Below are 21,582 nucleotides of genomic sequence, written 5' to 3' on the forward strand. Positions count from 1 at the left end.
CAGCGCACCGGCCTCCCAGCCCACCTCTCGCCGCAGCCGCTCCGCGGGTGCCGCTTCGCTGGTGGGCGCTGGTAGAGGCAGCATCTTCAAGGACCAACGTAGGACACAGGCGGCAAGGCGGTAAGGGGCGCGAGGAACCAGCGGGGCTGCGAGCGTGCGGGGACTTCATTTCCCAGAAGTCCCTGCAAGACCGACGGAGAGCTTCCGGTCCGCTCTCCCTGCTGGCCCGCCCCCCGCCCTTTCCGCCTCCTACAAAATAACATCTCACTCCCGCAGCGCCGGACGCAGCCCGGGCGAAGACTGGCCGTTCGAGGACGGCAGAGGACGGCCCCGGCCCTGTCACCCTGCATTTCACTTCGTTCCCTCAGGTCCCCACGATTTCTGACTTATACCACTGACGATCACGATGCGCCCTAAAACCAGAAGCACGTCTAAGAAAGCTACACTGGTGACACAAGTGACCGGTCCCATAGACCTTTTCATATCCAGGGTAAACGACACCATTGATAAGAGCATCATCCTACTGGAGAAAAGAGTCTCCCTGGACCTCATGCAGGCCAAACGCTCCTCGCTCGGTTCACTTGCCACCGCAAATTCCCCTGCTCACCAGGTTGCTAATAACTGCTCATTACCATTGCCACTAACTACCGTTCCTACGATGACTGTTCCAAATTCTGTAGATTTATCCGTAACCCAAACAGACTCTGATCAATCATATGTCGACCTTGAGGCAACCCCAGACCTAGAAGTCTGCCAATCACCAACTGAAAAATTAGACCAGAGTGTCATTAGTAATCCCTTACTATCTGATCCAGTAACGACCTTAGAACCAACAAAAACAAGGAAAAACACCTCCACCCTCCTTAAGGCTATGCCAAATATCAAGGAAAAATCTAAAACAAAAACAAAGAATCACAATCTGATCACGCCCACCCCAAACTCCTCGGCAGGTATCCCCTGTTGGGTGGAAAACATGGTTATGGACCTCAAATCAGACCTCGAAGCCAAAATTACAGCACAGATCAAACCCCTAATATCAAAGTTGGATAGACTCACGTCACTAATCAATACGAAATGCAGTTGTAAGACAAGCGGTAATGGTCCCGCTCCAACGCACGGGGCAAAGGAAACACTCCCAAAAAAACCATCTAGTATCAAACAAATAACAGGCACAACAAACAAGCCTAACACTTTACCAACCAGAAAGGCGGAAGCAACACAACTCCTAGCCAAAAAAGGGAGTAATCTAGATGCCCCCCCAGACACCCCGGTCGCGGTAGATCTCCCCCCGCTACACAAGTAGATTCAGCAGGTCAAACTAAAACAAACAACCGACAAGTAAAAGGCAATAATGGAAACACCACCATTCCAGCAGAGACCCTCTCCCCAGAAAAACCACTAGAAGCAGTCTCGGCCCAAAATAATCAATTTACCCCCGGAAGCTTCTCCCTTCGTGGTGGTGTTAACAGCTGTTCCCCCACTGAAGGAGGGTGTAAGAGAAACTTTCGCAGAGCTGAGGAATAAATGTGCCCAGTGGCTCCAACTCCATAAACCCTTACCCGCTCACATCAGGGGTGATATCTTCTCTGCACGCAGAGGAGATTGGGTTGGCAGAAGCACGAAGTCAATAGCGGGGGACGTCATCAGTATCAAATTTAGGGAGATAGGGGCATCAAATTATATCTGTAACTCACCCAATAGAGGACCCGCCACCCAAATAAATCCCCTTCCCTTGTCCTATTTCCTATCCCCATCCTCAAGGCAAAATTTCCCCTCTCCCGCTTTCCCATTAAACACTGGGCCCATAAATTCCTCTGAATACAATATGTATCAATACCAGCAGCCCCCACACATGCCACGATTCCCACAAGTTCCACAACAATCAGTTTTCCAGTGGCAACCACCCTCCCAATTTCCTAACCTCTACACCTTGTTACCCAACCACCTGCTCATCCTTCTCAATACCCACATCATACCACCCAACAGTGGTGGCAACCCCAGCAATCCATGCAACACAACACCCACCAATGGCAGCAGCCGCGGCAAGGACGGTTTCCCCCATTCAACCCACTAGGCCTTAATCATCAAGGCAGAGATAGGGATGAATGGAGTGGACAGGATCACTGGAGAAAGCACAGTGATCCCACACGTTGGGATAGCTGGAATGGCCTTCATTTAGTAAACAGGTATAGCGCCTTAGAGTGCGTTGACTGACTACCACAGCCACAAGAACACTCCCAAATCCACACAGACCTATCGGAACCCACGGTCTCCCCATTAGTCCCCCTAGACCCAGAGATCCCTCCAGCCCCAGAGATCCTTAACGAACCAAAAATAGCAAAAAGCTCAAGGGATAGTCCAACAATCCTGAGCCTGATCTCGTGGAACATCGCTGGACTAAGGACAAAAATAGAGGATGGGACAATTATGCACCACACGCATAATCATCAAATAATATGCATACAGGAGACATGGTCATTACAAGAACATCACCTGCAGGGGTACAAAACGTACTCCTCTCACGCACAGCCGGGACACATAGGTAGACCAAAGGGAGGCCTGTGCATCTATGTAGCCAACACTATCCAAAACGCTAAAATAAAGGTTATAGAACTGGCCTCTAATTTGCAGATTCTTGGTCTTTTCCTCCAGAAAAAAGAGTCAATGGTTATCATTAATTTTTATAACAACCTGGATGAACTAGACTTTGAGGGAGTCCTGGCCCACCTCCACGAAAAATTAACTACCCTCAGAATGAAACAAGGAGAAAGAGGCCCGGCAACAATAATATGGGCAGGCGATTTCAACCTTCACGCCTGTACCCAACCAAAAAGAAAATGTCCTGGCATGGTGACGGAAGACGGCCTCTCACTCACCCATTTCTCGCATAACAAAATGGACAGACAAATGAATGATCTCCTATCCGACCTGGATCTCCAGATAGTAAACACCTTGGACTATGGAGATAATTCACTAGCACCTACTTATATAGGAAGAGGCTATAAAACCACGGTAGACTTCATAATAATATCAACATCCTTACAACTAAGAGTAAAAAACTTTGAAGTCAAACCGAATCCTCAAAGTGACCATGCAACATTAACCTTGGAAGTCTTACTAAATTACCAACAATGTTCTCCAGTAACAATAGCCAATGCATTGACCCAGGAAAATATCAATATGGATAAAGTAAACGGGTACTCAATAAAATGGGGAAGGATAAACCCAGAAGAACTCACCAAAGAGCTAATAAAATCAGTCTATCCCCAAATCAAAACTTGTTTGGACATAGCAACAAAGGACGTGGAGCTTCTAAACAACTTTGCCCAAATTATGGACAAAGTAAAGGTTTTACTCACAGCAAAACAAAAATCCGGCCCATCCCGGCCCAAAGGCTGGTTCAACCAAGAGTGTACCAAGGCTCATACGAAATTGAAGCTAGCCTTAAACAAAAATGAAAGGGACCCCCGCACAATAGCCACCCTCAGAAGTGAATATCACAAAACAAGGAAAAAGAGGAAAGAGGAACTCAAGCAAGCGCTGTGGCATGAACTCCACACCAGTGCCCAAGAAAAAAACTCGCAAGCCTTTTGGAGAATTATAAGAACTCCCTTCTTGGCAGACGACACGTGCCCAAAAATCGAAGCTGCTATAGACGCTGCAGCGTGGGTATCACACTTTACCAGCATCTTCCAAAAACCAACCTCTGACCAAGAGACGGAAGAGGAGGAAAAAACATTCCTACCATACCCTATAGACATAAATTTTGAAATCTCTGAGATTCTTGTGGCATTGAACTCAACCAAAAAAGGAAAAGCTCCAGGGCCGGACGGAGTCCCGGCAGACCTTTTTAAACACCAAACAGAACTTTGGGCACCGATTTTAACAAGGGTCTGCACCGCAACGGCAAAAATAGGAATTTTGGAGTCATGGACAAGGTCCATCATGGTGCCGATATTTAAAAAAGGTAACCGCATGGACCCTGCCTGCTACCGCCCAATTTCTTTGCTGGATTCGCTGGGGAAAATAGCAGGGAGAGTGATCCTAGAAAGACTACAGGACTGGGCGGAAGAGAGAGGCATCCTATCCGACCTTCAATTCGGATTTAGAAAAGGACTAGGTACTGTGGAACAAGCCCTAAATCTATCGCTAATCTTTGGAAAATATGTGCATGCAAAGAAAGCAAAACTTTACATGACCTACGTAGACTTGTCCGCGGCTTTCGACTGCGTCTCCCATACAAAATTGTGGTCCCTTCTAGCACAGATGGGGGTAGATCCATCACTCCTGAACTTTTTAAGGGAACTCTATTCCAACCCATCCGCAAGAGTCCGTTACGGCACAAAGGGGGAACTGACGGCGTCCTTTAGAGTAGAGCGTGGGGTCAGACAAGGATGTGTCCTGGCACCCTTCCTTTTCTCCCTCTACACCAACAACTTGGAGGTCGAGCTCCTGAAGGGTGCCCGCGATCTTCCATTGGCCAAACATCGCCCGATCCCCGCTCTGCTCTACGCGGACGACGCCGTCCTCCTTGCACAAACCCCCCGTGAACTCCAAAGGTCCCTTAACAGATATTCGCAGTTCATGAGAACCCTTGACCTTCACATAAACGTAAAAAAGACTTTCGTAATGAAGGCTGGGGTTGGGAGGAAACAGCAAAATTCTATCTATCTTGACAGCCAAAAAATAGATTCTACAAATGAATACTGCTATCTGGGAGTCATGATAGATAATAAACTCTCCTGGAAACCAGCAGTAGAAGCCAGAAAACATTGTTTTAAAAGAGCATTAGCCGCATTGGTGTCGTTTACACAAAAATTAGGAAAACGTCCGCCCAGGGAATTGATGACCATATACAAAGCCAAATGTCAATCTACAGCTTTATATGGAGCAGGACTATGGGGCCACACGGACGTTACCTCTCTGCAAATTGCAGAAAACAATTTTTTCAGATTCCTCTTATCTGCCCCCAAAAGCTCTTCGACTTACGCCTGCCACTTAGAATTGGGGGTTCCATATATCGAAGATCTTGCGAAAATTCAACCACTCCTCCTTTGGCGACGTATCTGGGCTTCAGATAAAAACGACATTACAAAAACAATACTGGCAGATGCAATGTCTCTGGACTACGTTTTAAAAATTAAATGGCTGGCCTATATCCGGACCTTCCTCTTTGACCTTGGAATAGAAAAATATTATTCAAACCCCGAAAAAATTGGAGAACTCTCAAAAAATAACTTAAAAACACGAGCTTTGGACCATCTGGGTAATCTGAGACTACAATCAGAAGCTGGGAAACAGTCGGTGCAGCACGCAATAATGGTCCAATCTACTCTTTTAATACAGCCCTATTTAAACCTCGACATTGGCACTTTTGACCGATTTCTCCTGATAAGATTCAGACTGAACATATTTCACAAACTGGTAGCTTTTCCAACGCCAAACGTTTGGGACCCAAATCCACTTCCATGTCCATGCGATGGGAAATCAATACAAACCACCCTTCATACTGTTCTGTTCTGCAAATTTTATCAGGAACACCGCAAACTTTGGTTACTAACTCTTTTAAAATCTTGGGGTCTTAGACAATGCCGAGTAGCCATGTTCAGCTTGCAGCTTTTGGATACTGAAGCCACATGTTACCATGTTCTTAACTTTCTGAAATGTATACATGGACACAGGAAAAACCTTTAAATGTAACAGTACTGTATAAATTACCGAAACTCCTTTTTGCTGTTTTTAAGTAATCTGTAATCATATCGCACTGCAGATTCATTTTTACCTGTACTGCTTTTATGGATCTTTAAAAAATCCGAATAAAGTTTATTATTATTATTAATTAATGCTGTGTATGCAACCCTGGACGCAACGATCTGATATCATAAATGCTATGTATGTCCTGTCTCTTTCTGTTGTGTTAATGATAATAATAAAAACACTTAAACGCTTGTGCCTCTGCACTCATAAAGAGTACAGTGGATTATTCTAGTAATAAATATATATTTTTATAATATATAATTTGTGTGGTGTCCTTTCATTTGATATTACAGGATTATGATTGGGAAAACAGCTCGCTTAACACGACCTCTTGAGTTAAGCCTTTAAGGCTGCTTAGTCCATGTTACCCTTAGGATAGCTTGTCTATAAGGTTGACTTACAACCATCACCATAAGGGATTGTTTGGACTGATACAAGGTGCCCCCAGAATTGGAGACATCATATATCAGGCCAACTTCTCACAATGTGGTATTGCAACAAACTGGGCGGGGTGGGGTCGTGGACCCGCCTCTGGACATGGCTGGAACATCAAGGCATTATCTTGATGGTTCAACACCTGGCATGTTCTCTGAACGCCAGGGCGGACAAACTCAGCCGCCGGTGCATGATGGATCACGAATGGCGTCTGAACTCTGACGTGGTGCAAGGTCTCTTTCTACAGTGGGGAGAGCCTTGGTTAGATCTATTCGCCACCAAAGAGAACGCGCAATATCATCAGTTTTGCACGTTGGAATTTCCAAGGCAGCACTTGCTCGGCGACACTTCATCGCGATTGGAGCTACGGTCTGTTGTATACCTTTCCGCCTATACCACTTCTGCCCAGAGTGCTGAAGAAGATTTGGCCCGACTGCTCCCAAGTTATCATTGTGGCTCCGGATTGGGCACGAAGATACTGGTATCTTGAGCTACTTGGCATGGCGATCGATTCCCCGATCTGACTGCCTCTTCGGGAGGATCTTCTGTCGCAGCAGCAAGGGACGTCCTCCACCCGAACCTGTCCAGCCTCCACCTCCTTGCATGGAGATTGAGCGGCGACTGTTGACAGCTTTCGATCCTCCTCCCAAAGTCTGTGATATCATTTTGGCAGCCAGGCGTCCCTCCACTAAAATGGTATACGCCTGCAGGTGGAACAAATTTGTGGCATGGTGCACAGCAAAGGCTGTGGATCCCCTCTCTGCCTCTCTTTCCGAGGTCCTTCTGTTCCTTCTCTCTGTGGCCCAGCAGGGCTCTGGGCACTATCAAAGGTCTTTGAATTCCAGGGATCCCAAGCCAGGAGGAGTTTAAGCAAATTAAATCTGTTCAAGATGTCATCATACCCGTGTGAGATGTATTTGGGGTGAAATATGAGAATCACCTCCAGGCTCTCTGCTTCCTGCTGTTCGGACGGGAACATCCAGGATTGGCTTTCTTGGCCAAGTTCCAACCCCCACAGTATTTGGAACATGATCAGAATTTCCTGCATGCTGTTTGTGCTGGTGCGCCTTGGCAGTCTAGGGAGTGGGGCCAGGTCTGTCCATCTTTCCCAGACCAGTACTGAGGTCCAAGTTTTTAAAGTTGATCGCTATTTGTTGGAAATGATTGAATGTCATTGCTAGAGGGATGTTTTCCATGCGGCCAGACTAAGTGGTGTTTCAGTCCCTGTATTCTGTGGTGGTAGAGTGGATGTATTGAGCCAGCTGGTCCATGCTGTCTTTTTCCGTGTTTTGTACCATGTTGTTTTGTGAAGTAAATTTCGCCTCCCCGTTAGTTCGATTTGCTGCTTTGTTATTTTTGCTATTAGACTCCACTCCTGAAGCCGCGACACTTGGGTCAACAGTGGTTTTCTCTGTCTAGGCCCCAACAGTCACCAGCCTTTTTGAAACACTTGGTACAAAACTACAGTGGTCCCAGATTGTTGTGGTTTAAAAGGACTCTACTTAATAGATATTAGGGCACAAAAAGATCAAAGGCACACGTATAAAGGTCATTACCAAACGATTCTTAGACTGAAAACAACGTTTATTCAGTCACAGAGTGACTTTTTGCTTCAATTGGGTATATTTAAATTATTACAATATATCATATCTTCACGGTTATCATCAGAAGAGAGGAAATAAGTGAAAAGTTGGTGTTCAGAGTGGAAGAAAAGGAAAAACAGGGAAATGATATACAGGAAATTCAGTTGCTTTCGGAATTAAAAGGGTACTTATATTAGATAGAAGCAGTCTCCCTTCAAGTATCAAGGCCTACCCCTATAGCGACATTTTGAATGTAGCTTATTACTTAGACTGTTTTTAAATCACAGTTAATCTTCATCTGTGGGTTGGGAAGGGGCAGTAGTAGGGTGTTGGCCTGTTAAGGTGCGTCGACGTTTCAACCCTATTGCCTAAGGGTGGGTTTGGTCCTCAGCAGCGGGTCTTCAGGATGGGTGTGGGGCGAGTGGGGGCTGATGGTTTCCGATTGCTGAGTAGGTGAGTAACAGGGGCTGTAGCCTCAAGTAATTGAAAACATAGGGTCCTGTCGATTCATCAGGAGAAAAGGGGGAACATGTCCCAACACCGCTTAATCGGGATGCGGCGTGTGTGAGCTGAAAGGCTGTTAGTTCTAAAATCTGGTAGTGTGGTCCTTGATTGTTTGTTAATGACTTTTATACGTGTGCTTTTGATCCTTTTGTGCCCTAATATCTACTAAGTAGAGTCCTTTTAAACCACAACAGTCTGGGACCACTGTAGTTTTGTACCATATGATACCCAGGTCCTTTTGACTTTATAGGGTAACCCCATTTTTTATAATGGCTTTTTGAAACACTTGGCGGGTGACTACTTGCATCGTAGCCCCAGTTCACATTTACTATAGAACTCGCTTTGGAATTGACTTTTCCGGCGAACATTTCTTGTCATTGATGGACTGAGAGAACACTTTTTTCATTTATTTGAGGATTGGAGCACATCATTTATTGGTGGCTAACCTCCCTTTTTGGGGCGCTGTCCTACTACAATTTAGGTCCTCTCCACCCCCCCCGTCCCCCCCCCCCCCCCGTCCCGAGGAAGACCTGTAGCTGAGGTGTTGATCCTCCCACCAATGCGCAAGGGTCGAAACGTCGACAAAACACCCCCCCGCACACACATTTGTGAAGCCTGAACCCTAACCCCTTTTCTTCCCTGAATAATGTTATTTAGAATCATTTGAATAAAGACGTGGGTCAGGCTCATATGTAGGGAATTATACCTGCGAGAGTCTTCACTTCTTGTTAGAATTCTCCCCCACTACCACCTTTTCTGGCATCCTAGCCTATCGTCCACCTGGCACCCTCAACAATTTTATCACTAAAATAACAGACCTTGCTGCAAGTCTCGTGTTGTCCTCGCCTAACTTTACTTTGCTTGGGGATCTTAATTTACATCTAGATGATCCACACGCCACCTCAGCCAATAATCTTCGTTCCAACCTACAAGCCATTGATCTATACCAAAAGGACTTTCATGTAACCCACAACAGGGGTCATCTTCTTGACCACATCTACAGTAATGTAAATGATCTTATGGTGGAGACCCCTATACCATTACCCTGGACCGACCATTTTTTAATACCTCTTACTTGGCGCACTAACCCCCCCTCCTTCTCTCATCACCTCGCTAGGCATCGAGGAAGGAAGTGGCCCTCACTTCCCCTCCCTGCGTGGGAAGCCGCCCTCGCCAGAGATCCACCTAGGAAGGCAACAAACCCCAATACGGCCACCAACAATTTCGACAATTGGATCTCTAGTACCCTTGACCTGGTCCTTCCCAAACACTCTTGTAACTCCATAAAAAGACCCAAAGTCGCCCCATGGTACACACCCGCCCTTAGAATCATGAAATTAGCTTGCCGAAAACGTGAGAGAGCCTGGAGGCAGGACCACTCTCAACTCAGAAAGGTTGAGTACAGAGCTGCTATAAAGCTCTATAAAAAGGAGATAAAGGCGGCACAAGCTTCTTTTTATGGAGGGAAAATCAACGCAGCCGCGAATGCCCCCAAGGAAATTTTTAAAATTGTTAAATCCCTTATCTCACCCACTGCTGAGCGTCCCTCTGCTGAAGGTGCCCAAAATCGCTGCAATGACTTGGCCGTCTTCTTTTCCCAAAAGATCCAGGCCATATACTCCTCGTTCAGGGACGCTAAGAACGATATGGAACCCCTCGTGCCTACAACCTCTGACCCCTTTGCTTCTTGTACGCTTGATAAAATTCCACTCTTGGACATCCCTGGCTTGGATAGACTGATCCCCAAGATCACTTCTGGCTCCCCCAACGACCCAGCACCCCCTCAGACCCTCACTAAGGTCATGGACGTTATTCGCCCGGTCATATTGGACGTTCTCAATACATCCATCACCTCCAAATCCGTACCACCTCCATGGAAGTGTGCGATGGTGAGGGCCCTATTGAAGAAGCCCAATCTTGACCAGAACAACTTGGCGAACTACCGTCCCATCTCCCTACTCCCATGGCTGAGCAAACTGCTTGAGAGGCGAGCAAACTGCTTGAGAGGCACGTAAACAACACCTTGGTGGACTACTTGGAGTCCAATAGCCTGCTGCGAGCCTCTCAGACAGGGTTTCGCCCTCTGCACGGGACCAAAACCGCCCACTTAGCGGTAACGGAAGAGGCGAGAGCCGTGTTGGACCGGGGTGGAAAAGTCGCCATTATTTTACTAGATCTCAGCGCCGCGTTCGACACGGTCAACCATGCCACGCTATTACAACGACTGGCGGGCATGGGCGTGTCAGGCGCGGCCCTGGAATGGCTGACATCCATCCTGGCTGAATGTTTCTTCCAGGTCTTTGAGGGTGAGACGGTGTCTCCCAAACACCCACTCAGGTGTGGGGTCCCCCAGGGATCCTCCCTGAGTCCCACCCTTTTTAATGCCTACATGGAACCCCTAGACAGGATAGTCCATCCCTTCGGTGTGCGTATCGTCTCCTACGCGGACGATACCCAACTGGTGGTCTCTTTAGACCACTCTGAGGGATCGTCCCACACCTTAGGCCCCTGTCTAGAGGCTGTTGCTAGATGGATGCAATCTTCTTGTCTGAAACTCAATGGGGAGAAGACAGACATCATCCTATTGGGCAACCCTTCTCCCTCCGCCCTTGCATCCATCTGGCCACCATGTCTGGGCCCACCCCCGTCCCTAAGCCCCAAATAAAGAGCCTCAGGATCTGGCTCGATAAAGCTTTGGACTTCTCGGTCCAAGCTACTAAGACCGCCGCCACCTGCTTTGGGCTTATGAGGATGTTGCGGAAAGTGCTCCCACTGCTCCCATTCCAGGCAAGGAGGGTCTCGGTCCAGGCCCTTATACTCTCCCGCCTGGACTACGGGAATGCTCTTTATATGGGAGCTCCGATTTCCGTCACCCAGAAGCTCCAAGTCACACAAAACAGTGCGGCCCGCCTACTCTATAACCTCCCCCGCTGGCAGTCAGCGAAGAATGCCCTAAAGGAGCTTCACTGGCTCCCAGTAGTGGCAAGAGTACAATTCAAGGCCATGTGTATTTTACACAAATCCTTTCATCGTACAGGTCCCGCAATCCTACATCCCTTGGCTACTACTTATGTCCCATCCCGCTCCCTTCGTTCCTGCACCCTCCAGCTGGCTACTTCCATCAAAGTCAAGAAAGCTCGCTGGGGAGGCCGCTCCTTCTCCCACACTGCGGCAAAACTCTGGAACACCCTCCCTCTATCTCTTCGAGGAAACAGTAACCACATGTCCTTCAGGAAAGCTCTGAAAACGCACCTGTATGTTAAAACCTGCTGAACTACCCTGAGCTCGCATTAAGCAATCAGTCACAAGCGCTGCGAGGCCTCCGGGTAGTTAGCGCTATACAAGTGCAATTTTCATTTCATTTCATTTCATTCATTCATACCTAATTTTGAAATTATTTGATTTTCCTTTAAATCCCTTTCTTATTCTTTCACCTGAGCACAAACCTTTTTGCACTCTTCACTGTACCTGGCAGCATGCCGTTGATTTTTGCAAACTGTTTTTATTAATATGTATATACTAATGTGAAATAAATTGTGAATCTAACATCATGTTATGTATTATTGATGGGGTATGTCTTTTGATTTGGCTTACAGAAACGCATTTGGCTCTTTTCTATGTCTCTCCATTTTAGGATTAAGTCCTATGAAATAAAAAAAAAATTGATTCAGTAGCAGTATTTTCTTGAATGTAATCATAGGTCTAGGACCATTTCTTTATTATACCATGGGGAGGCAAGAGCACGCTGATCTTGCTTGATTTGCACTCCCTGGCACTTTGTCTTTGCTCCTACGTCCAGAGGCAGAATAAACTGTGCCTCGTGGCTGGATGATTCGGATGGCAAGTGCTGGCAGAAAATGTTGTCTGGAATAGACTAATCAAACGGGCCGTCGCGTGGGTCGAATGGCGAACAGGCTGCTCTGCTCCCCCGGCCGCAAGCCGCACCCAGCCTAGCCGCTTCCGTGTGCACAGGAAATCAACCAAAGGCAATGGGATTAGTCCTAGTGCGCTACCAGCTGACACTCTCCATCCTTGAACCTCTTTCTGTGCTTCTTTTCACTCTCTACCTCCTCTCACCCCAAGCGCAGCGTGAGGAGCGCTGAAAATGAGGGACCAAGCCCGGCCTCGTGCTGAGCTGCGGCCTCCGGGTCCCGCAGGAGTCCCGGCTCGCCAAACCGCGATACTTCACTAGTGCGCCGGTGGGTAAAGATGCGATAGGGGTGCGGGAGTAGATTGGGTCGGCCTAAAATCCGAACCTCGGAGCAACCTCCTCCCCTGGACTGCAAACAGCAAATCCCCAGCAGCCTCTCCACTCAAAGTTACGCAGGGGCGTGTAGCTTTGGAAGGGAGGGGGTGGGGGCGTTACACCACCTTAATAAATGTATTCCGTAATAAATAATAGGGAGCAGGTGCTTTCAGTCGAGTATGATGTGGTACCTCACGGATTCCAGCAACGATTTTTCATGCGCAGACTAAACACGAGCACGCTCTCGAAATTCCTTTCAAGTCCCACTGATAATCCACACTGCTCTCCCTTTCCTCTACCCCCCCCCCTCCCCGCCTTGTTTCTCAGATAATGTATGTTTAAAAAAAATGCCAGCGGGATTGTTGGGAAATCTGAAGCTCGGGTGTTTGTTTTCGTATGGAGTTACTTAGGTCACCTGCTATTAGCAGACCAAAGTGAGCCTAGCTTTCGTTTTCCACACCTCCTCCATTTATTGTTATTAGATAGATCACTAGATGAATGGGTTTCTGTATAAATAGCAGTGTGATTATGACTTTTAAATATCTGTTATGTTTTCCTAGAATCGAATGCCTCTTATCTTTATCACTTTAATCTCCTCTCTTCCAAGACACTCCTCACCTGACGGCGGCTTTGCCCTCTTAGACTTCCCCCCTCTGCGAGGACGAAACCTACTTCAGATGTGTCCTTATTCGCTTTGCGGAATGCCACTATAGCTTTTGGGAGGCGGGACTTCCTGTGTGACGTCTGACAGACACAGGCCCCGCCTAAGGAAGGGTGGCAACAGGGCTGACTGGATTGACAAGATTGTTGACAAACTGTCAATGTCATCTCCCAGGCCACGGGAGTGGAATGGTACTTGAATGCCCCCCCCCCTCCCCCCCCCCCCCCCCCCCGCACTCGGATTCTAGAATTTGGAAATTCGTTTTTAAATGTGGTTCAAATGTAAATTGGATATATTGTTAAATTCCAGATGCAGTGGTAAGTGAGCCTCTCGCAGACCTAACCACGAGCCTTTGGTACGGTGCCTGAGAAAATTGCCTCATGAAATAATAAATGACGTTAGCTTGTAAGATAGCGGAATGAGTTAAGAGCCTGGATAAAATTGGTACAGTTCGATTTGGGTAACAGCAGCACACAATATAAAGTGGCAAGATATAGTTATCCCAGTGGTGTGCATTGTAAAAAGTAAGTGGACACGCCAGGGTGTGCCAGTTTTGAGCAGAGTCTGACTGTCAGCGGCTAGTTTAGGTCTACGAACTGTACATGTCTGCTGTATTGAGCCCAGCATAACGTTGTCGTTTTGGGCGTCTGCTTCGTGCGCCCCCTGTGGTCATACTGCACTTTAGGACCAAAATACTTAGTGCTTTAATGGTGCTTTTAGATAACGGAGGCCGCAGACCAGTGGGCCACAAATCTCAGTAAAATGCAGATTAGTGGAAGCATGTCGTTTGCCAAACTGGTTCTCATTGATTGAGCTAAATATGTAAAACAAAAAAAAACACGATTTGACCAACCCGAAAAACTTTAGTGTATAGTGTAGTTTCTTAAGAAATATAGATCGTTCAGGTTTTTTTTTCCAAGTGCACATTGAAAAATTATCGAACTAATCTGCAATGTGCCTATTTATTACTATTTGGGAACAGATAGCAATCATTTCCCTTTATTTTGCTTTGAATTGATTTTTTAAGTGGGGCAACATTAAAATACATATAGCTGAAACAATCGTGTCTCTCTCCAGTACTGCCAAATCAGGCGCTTTGGCATTTACCCCTTGGATATAATTAAATACAGATATCTTTATGTTTTGTATAAGTGATCCGTATGGGTAGGTACCAAGTTAAACCTGGTATTTTTTTAATGCGTCACCAGTGGTGACTTTCTTAATGTAGTCCAGTACCAGCTTCTTATAATTTCTTTTTCCCCGCCGCTGGACGACAGACTCGTTCAAATGGGTGAGAAAGGTGGTTAGACTCGATCATTAAAGTCTTTGACTCTCCTGGTTTGCTAGCAGACTGCTAACTTCGTTCCAGTTGGGATGGCATTTTTGTTGAAATACGTTTGTCAAAGTAGGATCATAACTTGCATGCTGTACATATCTCTACTGGGAGTAGTTGTGTGAGCATTAGAATACCATTGTTTAATATTTTGGCCTCAAACTGAAAGTGTATACACTATATTCAGTGTTATAAACTTGGGAACCTAGACATTCGCGGTTAAAATGTTACCGCTAGTGGCAAGTCCAATTAGTGGCCATTTTGGAGGTATACATAAACAAAGTGGAATCCACTCAAGGTGGTGGTGATCCCTAAAGTGATGGGGAAACACACAGTGTTGTTTAAATGCCCCTCACACACCAACAGGCCCCTTGGTGTCATGCTTCATCATCGGGGCCTTCGCACCCCTCTACGGGATGCGGCGTGCTACGACTCGCGGATACGCAGGAGCACTTTGAAGTGGACTATGTGTGGGGGTGTGTGTGTAGGATCAAAATGTGAGTGAGGTGAGGTGAAAAAAGTGAAAAAGTTAAAAAATACCTGGCACGTGGGAGGAAACATTTTTTTTTTCATTTAATCCCCGGCTGGTATTATTAAAAGAAGTGCAGGGCGTGGTTAAATAGATACGAGTTAAGGTATCGAGAACCACTAGTAAAGTGTCAACATGTTTCGGAGGTCACAGCCTCCTTCTTCAGGACAAGGGTTATGCACTTACCCTCCCCTTACTCACATGCAGAATGTTAAAGTGTATTAAAAAATTACAAAATTACCACAATGTGTAATATTCCTAACAGTGTTTTTTAGTGTTAGCGAATGCAGTTGCGCCCAGTTGGCGAAAGAACTTAGAGTTCTAAAATATAAGACCTCATGAGCCTAAGCGTATATTGGGGATCCTTCCTTCCTGCTCAGAAAAGATGAATCGGAGCCGCGTTGAGGGAAGGCAGGCGAATTGCCAATGCAGTAACCGTCTTTTCTGAGCAGGAAGGAAGGATCCCCAATATACGCTTAGGCTCATGAGGTCTTATATTTTAGAACTCTAAGTTATTTCGCCAACTGGGCGCAACTGCATTCGCTAACACTAAAAAACACTGTTAGGAATATTACACATTGTGGTAATTTTGTAATTTTTTAATACACTTTAACATTCTGCATGTGAGTAAGGGGAGGGTAAGTGCATAACCCTTGTCCTGAAGGAGGCTGTGACCTCCGAAACATGTTGACACTTTACTAGTGGTTCTCGATACCTTAACTCGTATCTATTTAACCACGCCCTGCACTTCTTTTAATAATACCAGCCGGGGATTAAATTAAAAAAAAAATGTTCCTCCCACGTGCCAGGTATTTTTTAACTTTTTCACTTTTTTCACCTCACCTCACTCACATTTTGATCCTACACACACACCCCCACACATAGTCCACTTCAAAGTGCTCCTGCGTATCCGCGAGTCGTAGCACGCCGCATCCCGTAGAGGGGTGCGAAGGCCCCGATGATGAAGCATGACACCAAGGGGCCTGTTGGTGTGTGAGGGGCATTTAAACAACACTGTGTGTTTCCCCATCACTTTAGGGATCACCACCACCTTGAGTGGATTCCACTTTGTTTATGTATACATTCAGGGAGACTGAATCCACTGACCCTCTCTCTCCCCCCTTCTGTTACAATTCATTTTGGAGGTATGACGGATTCAATTAACTGAAGAAGTCTAATCGCCTGGATAGAGAAACAAAAGTTATATTTTTAATTAATTGGATCTTTGAAATTATATCAAGTACATTTGGGAGAGCTTGTAGAACCTGTGGTATCAATTGCTTTTCTGTTTCCTTACCATTTTTTGTTAAACACATTAACACCCATTCAATGTGCTATGGATATTTGTGATGATATTTTCACTCGTTCAGGAAAAGAGAGCACAATGAAGCGGAAAGGAAAGCTGATCATGGACAGCGTGACACAGTTGGATGGCTGGACCATACGGGCCCAGCTTAGCAACTACTCTGACCTGGTCACTACACTGGATCTGGCTCCATCAACCAAGAAGGGCATGAAGTGGAGGGAAACGGGTGTGGTCCAGAAGCTCCTCTCACTGCCAGCCCAGCCCCTCTGGAATCAACGGTTGTTAAAGGTAGGTTATGCACCTTTCAGGGTAGCGGAGTGTGGGAGATTTGAGATGCACAATATTCTATTACTGTTTGTTGCGCTGCTGTAGAAGCAACCACTTCTGAAGTTAAACCATACTAAATCATAGGGCTTTCTGGGACCCATATATGTGGAAAAAGAGAGCTTGCAAATGGTCTGCTGACATCGCAGTTCTATAACCACCAGTTGCTGATGCTGCAGCAAGCAGTTTAGTGCAGAAGAATGGTTAGTGGTGGAAAGGGTAGGTGGTTCATTTTGAGGCAGATGGTGCTATCCCTCTGAAGTTACAGCAGAGTTTGTGGTTGTAAAGCTTAACCAGTGTGGCTGTGCAGGGGATGCTCTCAATACCAGTCTAGCCACTATAGAAATAGCAAATGCGTTGGTACTTTGTAAAGGAGCTCACAGTGGTAGAAAGGAGGGTGGTAATGCAGCTGTTTTAGTTGCTGGACCAGCAGCTAAGGATGCAACAACTGCCAAGTTTTAAAAACTATTAGAATGCTCAGAGAGCGGGGCAGACTGCTGAACTTGTCCGGGGTATCACATTTTGTCCTTTTGTTGGACGGAGTAGTAGATGGTAGTTACGCGACCTAATAAGTGACCTGTGGAACCCCAAACACCATCTCTTTATGAGCACTGTGTGCTCTTGGGATAGAAAGCTGTTTGGAGTTGGGAAGTGAGATACATAAGCAAGACGCCTGCTCCAGTGTTTCGGGATTAAAACATCCTCATTCTTTGGTGTTTCTTGATGCCGTTGTGTGATGATAGAGTATATTATGTTGCTAAAAAGTAAAGCATGATTTTCTGGACAGCAGGGGTAGAGTAAGAAAGATATTTCTGCACCACGAGGGATCACGAAGGAGTACCAATGAATAAGCCACCAGTCTCTCCTCTGTAATAAATTAGAAAGGCCTGCACTAAAGGCTATTTGAACAATAAGGGCAGCTGATGGTGAAGCTTGCTTGAAGCAGACTCGTTGTTTCATCAAAGTGCACCAGATAAAACCAGACTCTAGGCTGATGAGATGGATTGGTATTATGAATGAGGCTGAACACCACACCAATGTCTCATTACCCTGGATAGTACTCGGTGTGAAAAAATAGTCTCGGTCCCTGTAATCAGGTGGAAGTAAATAGTATCACAACTAGGGACATTGCCAAAAATAGTCCATGAACACTATTCAGACTGGCTCCTTAACCACTCTCTGGATCCCAGATCAGTCACTGGTGTGCTTGCAGGCAAATTCTTAGTCGACAGCCACAGGCCTAGCTTCCAATTCTTTCAGGCTCATGCTTAATGAGCTGCTCCAGTCCAGATTTTTTATTTGGAATCTGGGACGTGTAGTCCTGTTTTATAGTGGCATAAACTAGACTACAAATCCCAGAATTCAAAGGAAAACCCCAGACTGGGACAGCTCAATACTCAAGTGCCTGGGAACTTTGGCAGGTCTGCACAGGGTCTCTCGATTTGAGGTGAAAAGTGGTTGAATGAGTTTACAATTGGAGTCAGTACCTGTTGGGAGACTAAATGATTCTTTGACCAGCAGTTACTGGTTATGCGTGCTGGACTTGTGAGATGGATCAGTCATTGTGTCATACGGTTTCCACTTTTAAGTAGGAGCTGTTCGTTTGTTGGACAATATAAACGTTGGGATAGTGCCAGACTGATTCCATGCACCCGCCTCAAAATATGTTGGCCCTTAGACCTGCCAGCGCACAGTGCCACCGAAAGTACCCCAAAACCTGGCAAGTTAACAAATTGTGTGGGTAAGCTCAGAACATGACAAACCTGACTCCCCTAGGAATCTTCGTAACAGATCTAGAACCTTTTCCCTTTTCGCTCAGTCACTAGTGCTCACTCAGAGTTATATGAGAAATGCACAAAGAGGCGTTTTCAATATTTATTGAACCATCATGATTCTTGTATAAAAGAAATGAGCTGCAATGACTAATAGAAGTAGATAAGTGATTAGCAATATAAGGACAGTGGAAAGAATGAATATTTCCACCATCGTGCTAGCATAGAAGTGCTGGGTATAGTGTGCTCCTACTGTGCGCTTCCTAACCTAGTTTCATAGGGCGGATGTTCTGCCAAGAATCCCCCACAGGATGATCTAAATCCCCATTTCCTGAAGCAAGGTATGTAGGTCCCCGTCTTGGTCACAAATTGGACATCACTCCCCAAGGAGCCTAAATAGGGCTGAGACTCAGACAAAAGCGATGACCTCACAATGAAAGCAGAGTGCTCCTCTCATTTGAGTACGGAAATATGTGTGTATTTATAACAACAGCATCCATGCTTCCATGTGAAGACTTCATCCAAGCTGACATTGTTTATTGTCACTTTAATAGCTCCGCCGCCTTATAGCCGAATAATAAACAACATTTGCACAATGTGCGTTCAGGCCTTTTACTAAATGTTCAAGGTGTTGTGATAGTATACTTATAAATTGGAATTGTAAGCAGTTTGGTTTCTGAGAAACTAATTCTGCATTGTCACGCAAGCAAATGTGGGTCAAAAGTCATTGTGGGGGAAAAAGAAGGCAACTTTAGAAACTTTTACATGTAAAATGGCAGTGTTTCTTCCTGGGCCTTACCTAACCATGTGACACCCGCTTCTAGGACATAAGCATACTAAAGCGATCTAATAGTAAGAAAGCTAACCACAGCATGTATTTCTATGGAAGGTTGTAAAATAAGTTTGGAAACTAAAGCATACAGAAAGCCATTATTAAAAATATAAAAGCAAATAAAAACCAAATTTAACAGACCCTTACGATGTAGAAAACAGGCGCTGTACTTTACTAAGCACGACTGATCTCTTTGCTGCAGCACTCTACACCAGTCCACTCCATGCCACACCGCAACACTACACTATATGCCACTCTATTCTACTGTGCAATCTATGCCACTGTACTCTACCATTCACCACTCCACTCTGAAACAATTTGCTCTATGCCACTGCAATCTGCACCACTCCACTACAGTTTGTGCCGCTTCCCTCTTCACCACTTTACTCAAAACAAATGCACTCTACGCCAGTCTCCTCTGCACCACTACACCTAAACCACTACAATATACTCTGCAAAACTATACGCCATTGTCCTCTACTTCCCTGCACTCTACGCCATTCTGTCACTGCACTCCGCACGAATGCACTCTGATAGTCAACACATTTCGGTATTTTTCAGGTGAAACTTTGGGTCCTCCAGTCATATGTAAAAAAAAAAAGTGGCAATGAGGGACCTCACATCATTTGAAAAGTACCTTCTCTACCACAATTGTGAGAGGATAGTGATATCTGGGCTATACAAGCTACTAAATAAATTGCAGCCATGCAAGAGACTCTTTCTGATGTGCATGGGAATGAGAACTTCCTATCCATCTAGAGCATGGGTACTCACAAACTTTCTCTCGGGGGCCGAATTTACAGTGTGATTTGTGGGCAAGGGCCGGACTGGTGGAGGCGGGGTCAGTAGGGGAGGGGGAAAGGGCTAGAAAGAAAAAACTGTGACCATGAAGTTGAACACAGGCCCCTGCAGCTGACACGTTCATCCACTGAGCCAACAGATCAGCATACACACACATCTCTCTCTCTCCCTATCTCTCCCTCCCTCCTTCTATCTCTCTCTCTCGCTCCCTCCTTCCCTCTCTCTCTGTCTCCCTCGGTCTCTCTCCCTCGGTCTCTCTCTCACCTCTTTCTCTCTGTCTCCCTCCCTCTTTCCTTCCCTCTCTCCATCTCCCTCCATCTGTCTCCCTCTATCTGTGTCCCACTGTCCATCTCCCTCTGTCTCCCTCCCTCTGTCTGCCCTCTGTCTGTCTCCCTCCCTCCCTCTGTCTGTCTACATCCCTCCTTCCCTCTGTCTCCCTCCCTCTGTCTCCCTCCCTCCCTCCGTCTTCCTCCCTCCCTCTGGCTCCCTCCCTCCCTCTGTCTGTCTCCCTCTGTCTTTCTGTCTCCCTCCCTCCCTCTGTCTGTCTCCCTCTGTCTGCCTCTGTCTGTCTGCCTCTGTCTGTCTCCCTCTGTCTGTCTCCCTCTGTCTGTCTCCCTCTGTCTGTCTCCCTCTGTCTGTCTCCCTCTGTCTGTCTCCCTCTGTCTGTCTCCCTCTGTCTGTCTCCCTCTGTCTGTCTCCCTCTGTCTGTCTCCCTCTGTCTGTCTCCCTCTGTCTGTCGCCCTCTGTCTGTCTCCCTCTGTCTGTTGCCCTCTGTCTGTCGCCCTCTGTCTGTCGCCCTCTGTCTGTCGCCCTCTGTCTGTCGCCCTCTGTCTGTCGCCCTCTGTCTGTCGCCCTCTGTCTGTCGCCCTCTGTCTGTCGGCCCTCTGTCTGTCGCCTCTGTCTGTCTCCCTCTGTCTGTCTCCCTCTGTCTGTCTCCCTCTGTCTGTCTCCCTCTGTCTGTCTGTCTCCCTCCCTCCCTCCCTCTGTCTGTCTGTCTCCCTCCCTCCCTCCGTCTCTGTCTGTCTGTCTCCCTCCCTCCCTCTGTCTGTCTCCCTCTGTCTGTCTCCCTCTGTCTGTCTCCCTCTGTCTGTCTGTCTCCCTCCCTCCCTCCCTCTGTCTGTCTGTCTCCCTCCCTCCCTCCCTCTGTCTGTCTGTCTCCCTCCCTCCCTCCCTCCGTCTGTCTGTCTGTCTCCCTCCCTCTGTCTGTCTCCCTCCCTCCCTCTGTCTGTCTCCCTCCCTCTGTCTGTCTCCCTCCCTCTGTCTGTCTCCCTCCCTCTGTCTGTCTCCCTCCCTCTGTCTGTCTCCCTCCCTCCCTCCCTCTGTCTGTCTGTCTGTCTATCTCCCTCCCTCCCTCCCTCTGTCTGTCTGTCTCCCTCCCTCCCTCCCTCCCTCCCTCTGTCTGTCTGTCTGTCTCCCTCCCTCCCTCTGTCTGTCTGTCTGTCTGTCTCCCTCCCTCCCTCTGTCTGTCTGTCTCCCTCTGTCTGTCTCCCTCCCTCTGT

At 46.8% G+C, this 21,582-nt stretch overlaps 1 protein-coding gene across 2 annotated transcripts in view; it reads left to right on the plus strand.

Annotated features, from left to right (window-relative positions):
- The window catches only part of LOC147685146 (uncharacterized), a 693,800-nt gene that overhangs the window by 592,101 nt on the left and 80,117 nt on the right, over positions 1 to 21,582 (plus strand). For both annotated transcript variants that reach the window (XM_086941067.1, XM_086941068.1), the window contains one exon: positions 16,419 to 16,642. In XM_086941067.1, coding sequence (XP_086797193.1) covers positions 16,419 to 16,642 — 224 coding nt within the window. The remainder of the gene's footprint in view (positions 1 to 16,418; positions 16,643 to 21,582) is intronic.

This window comes from Lissotriton vulgaris, chromosome 10 (genome assembly GCF_964263255.1).
Source record: "Lissotriton vulgaris chromosome 10, aLisVul1.2, whole genome shotgun sequence".
NCBI classification, from domain to species: Eukaryota; Metazoa; Chordata; class Amphibia; order Caudata; family Salamandridae; genus Lissotriton; species Lissotriton vulgaris.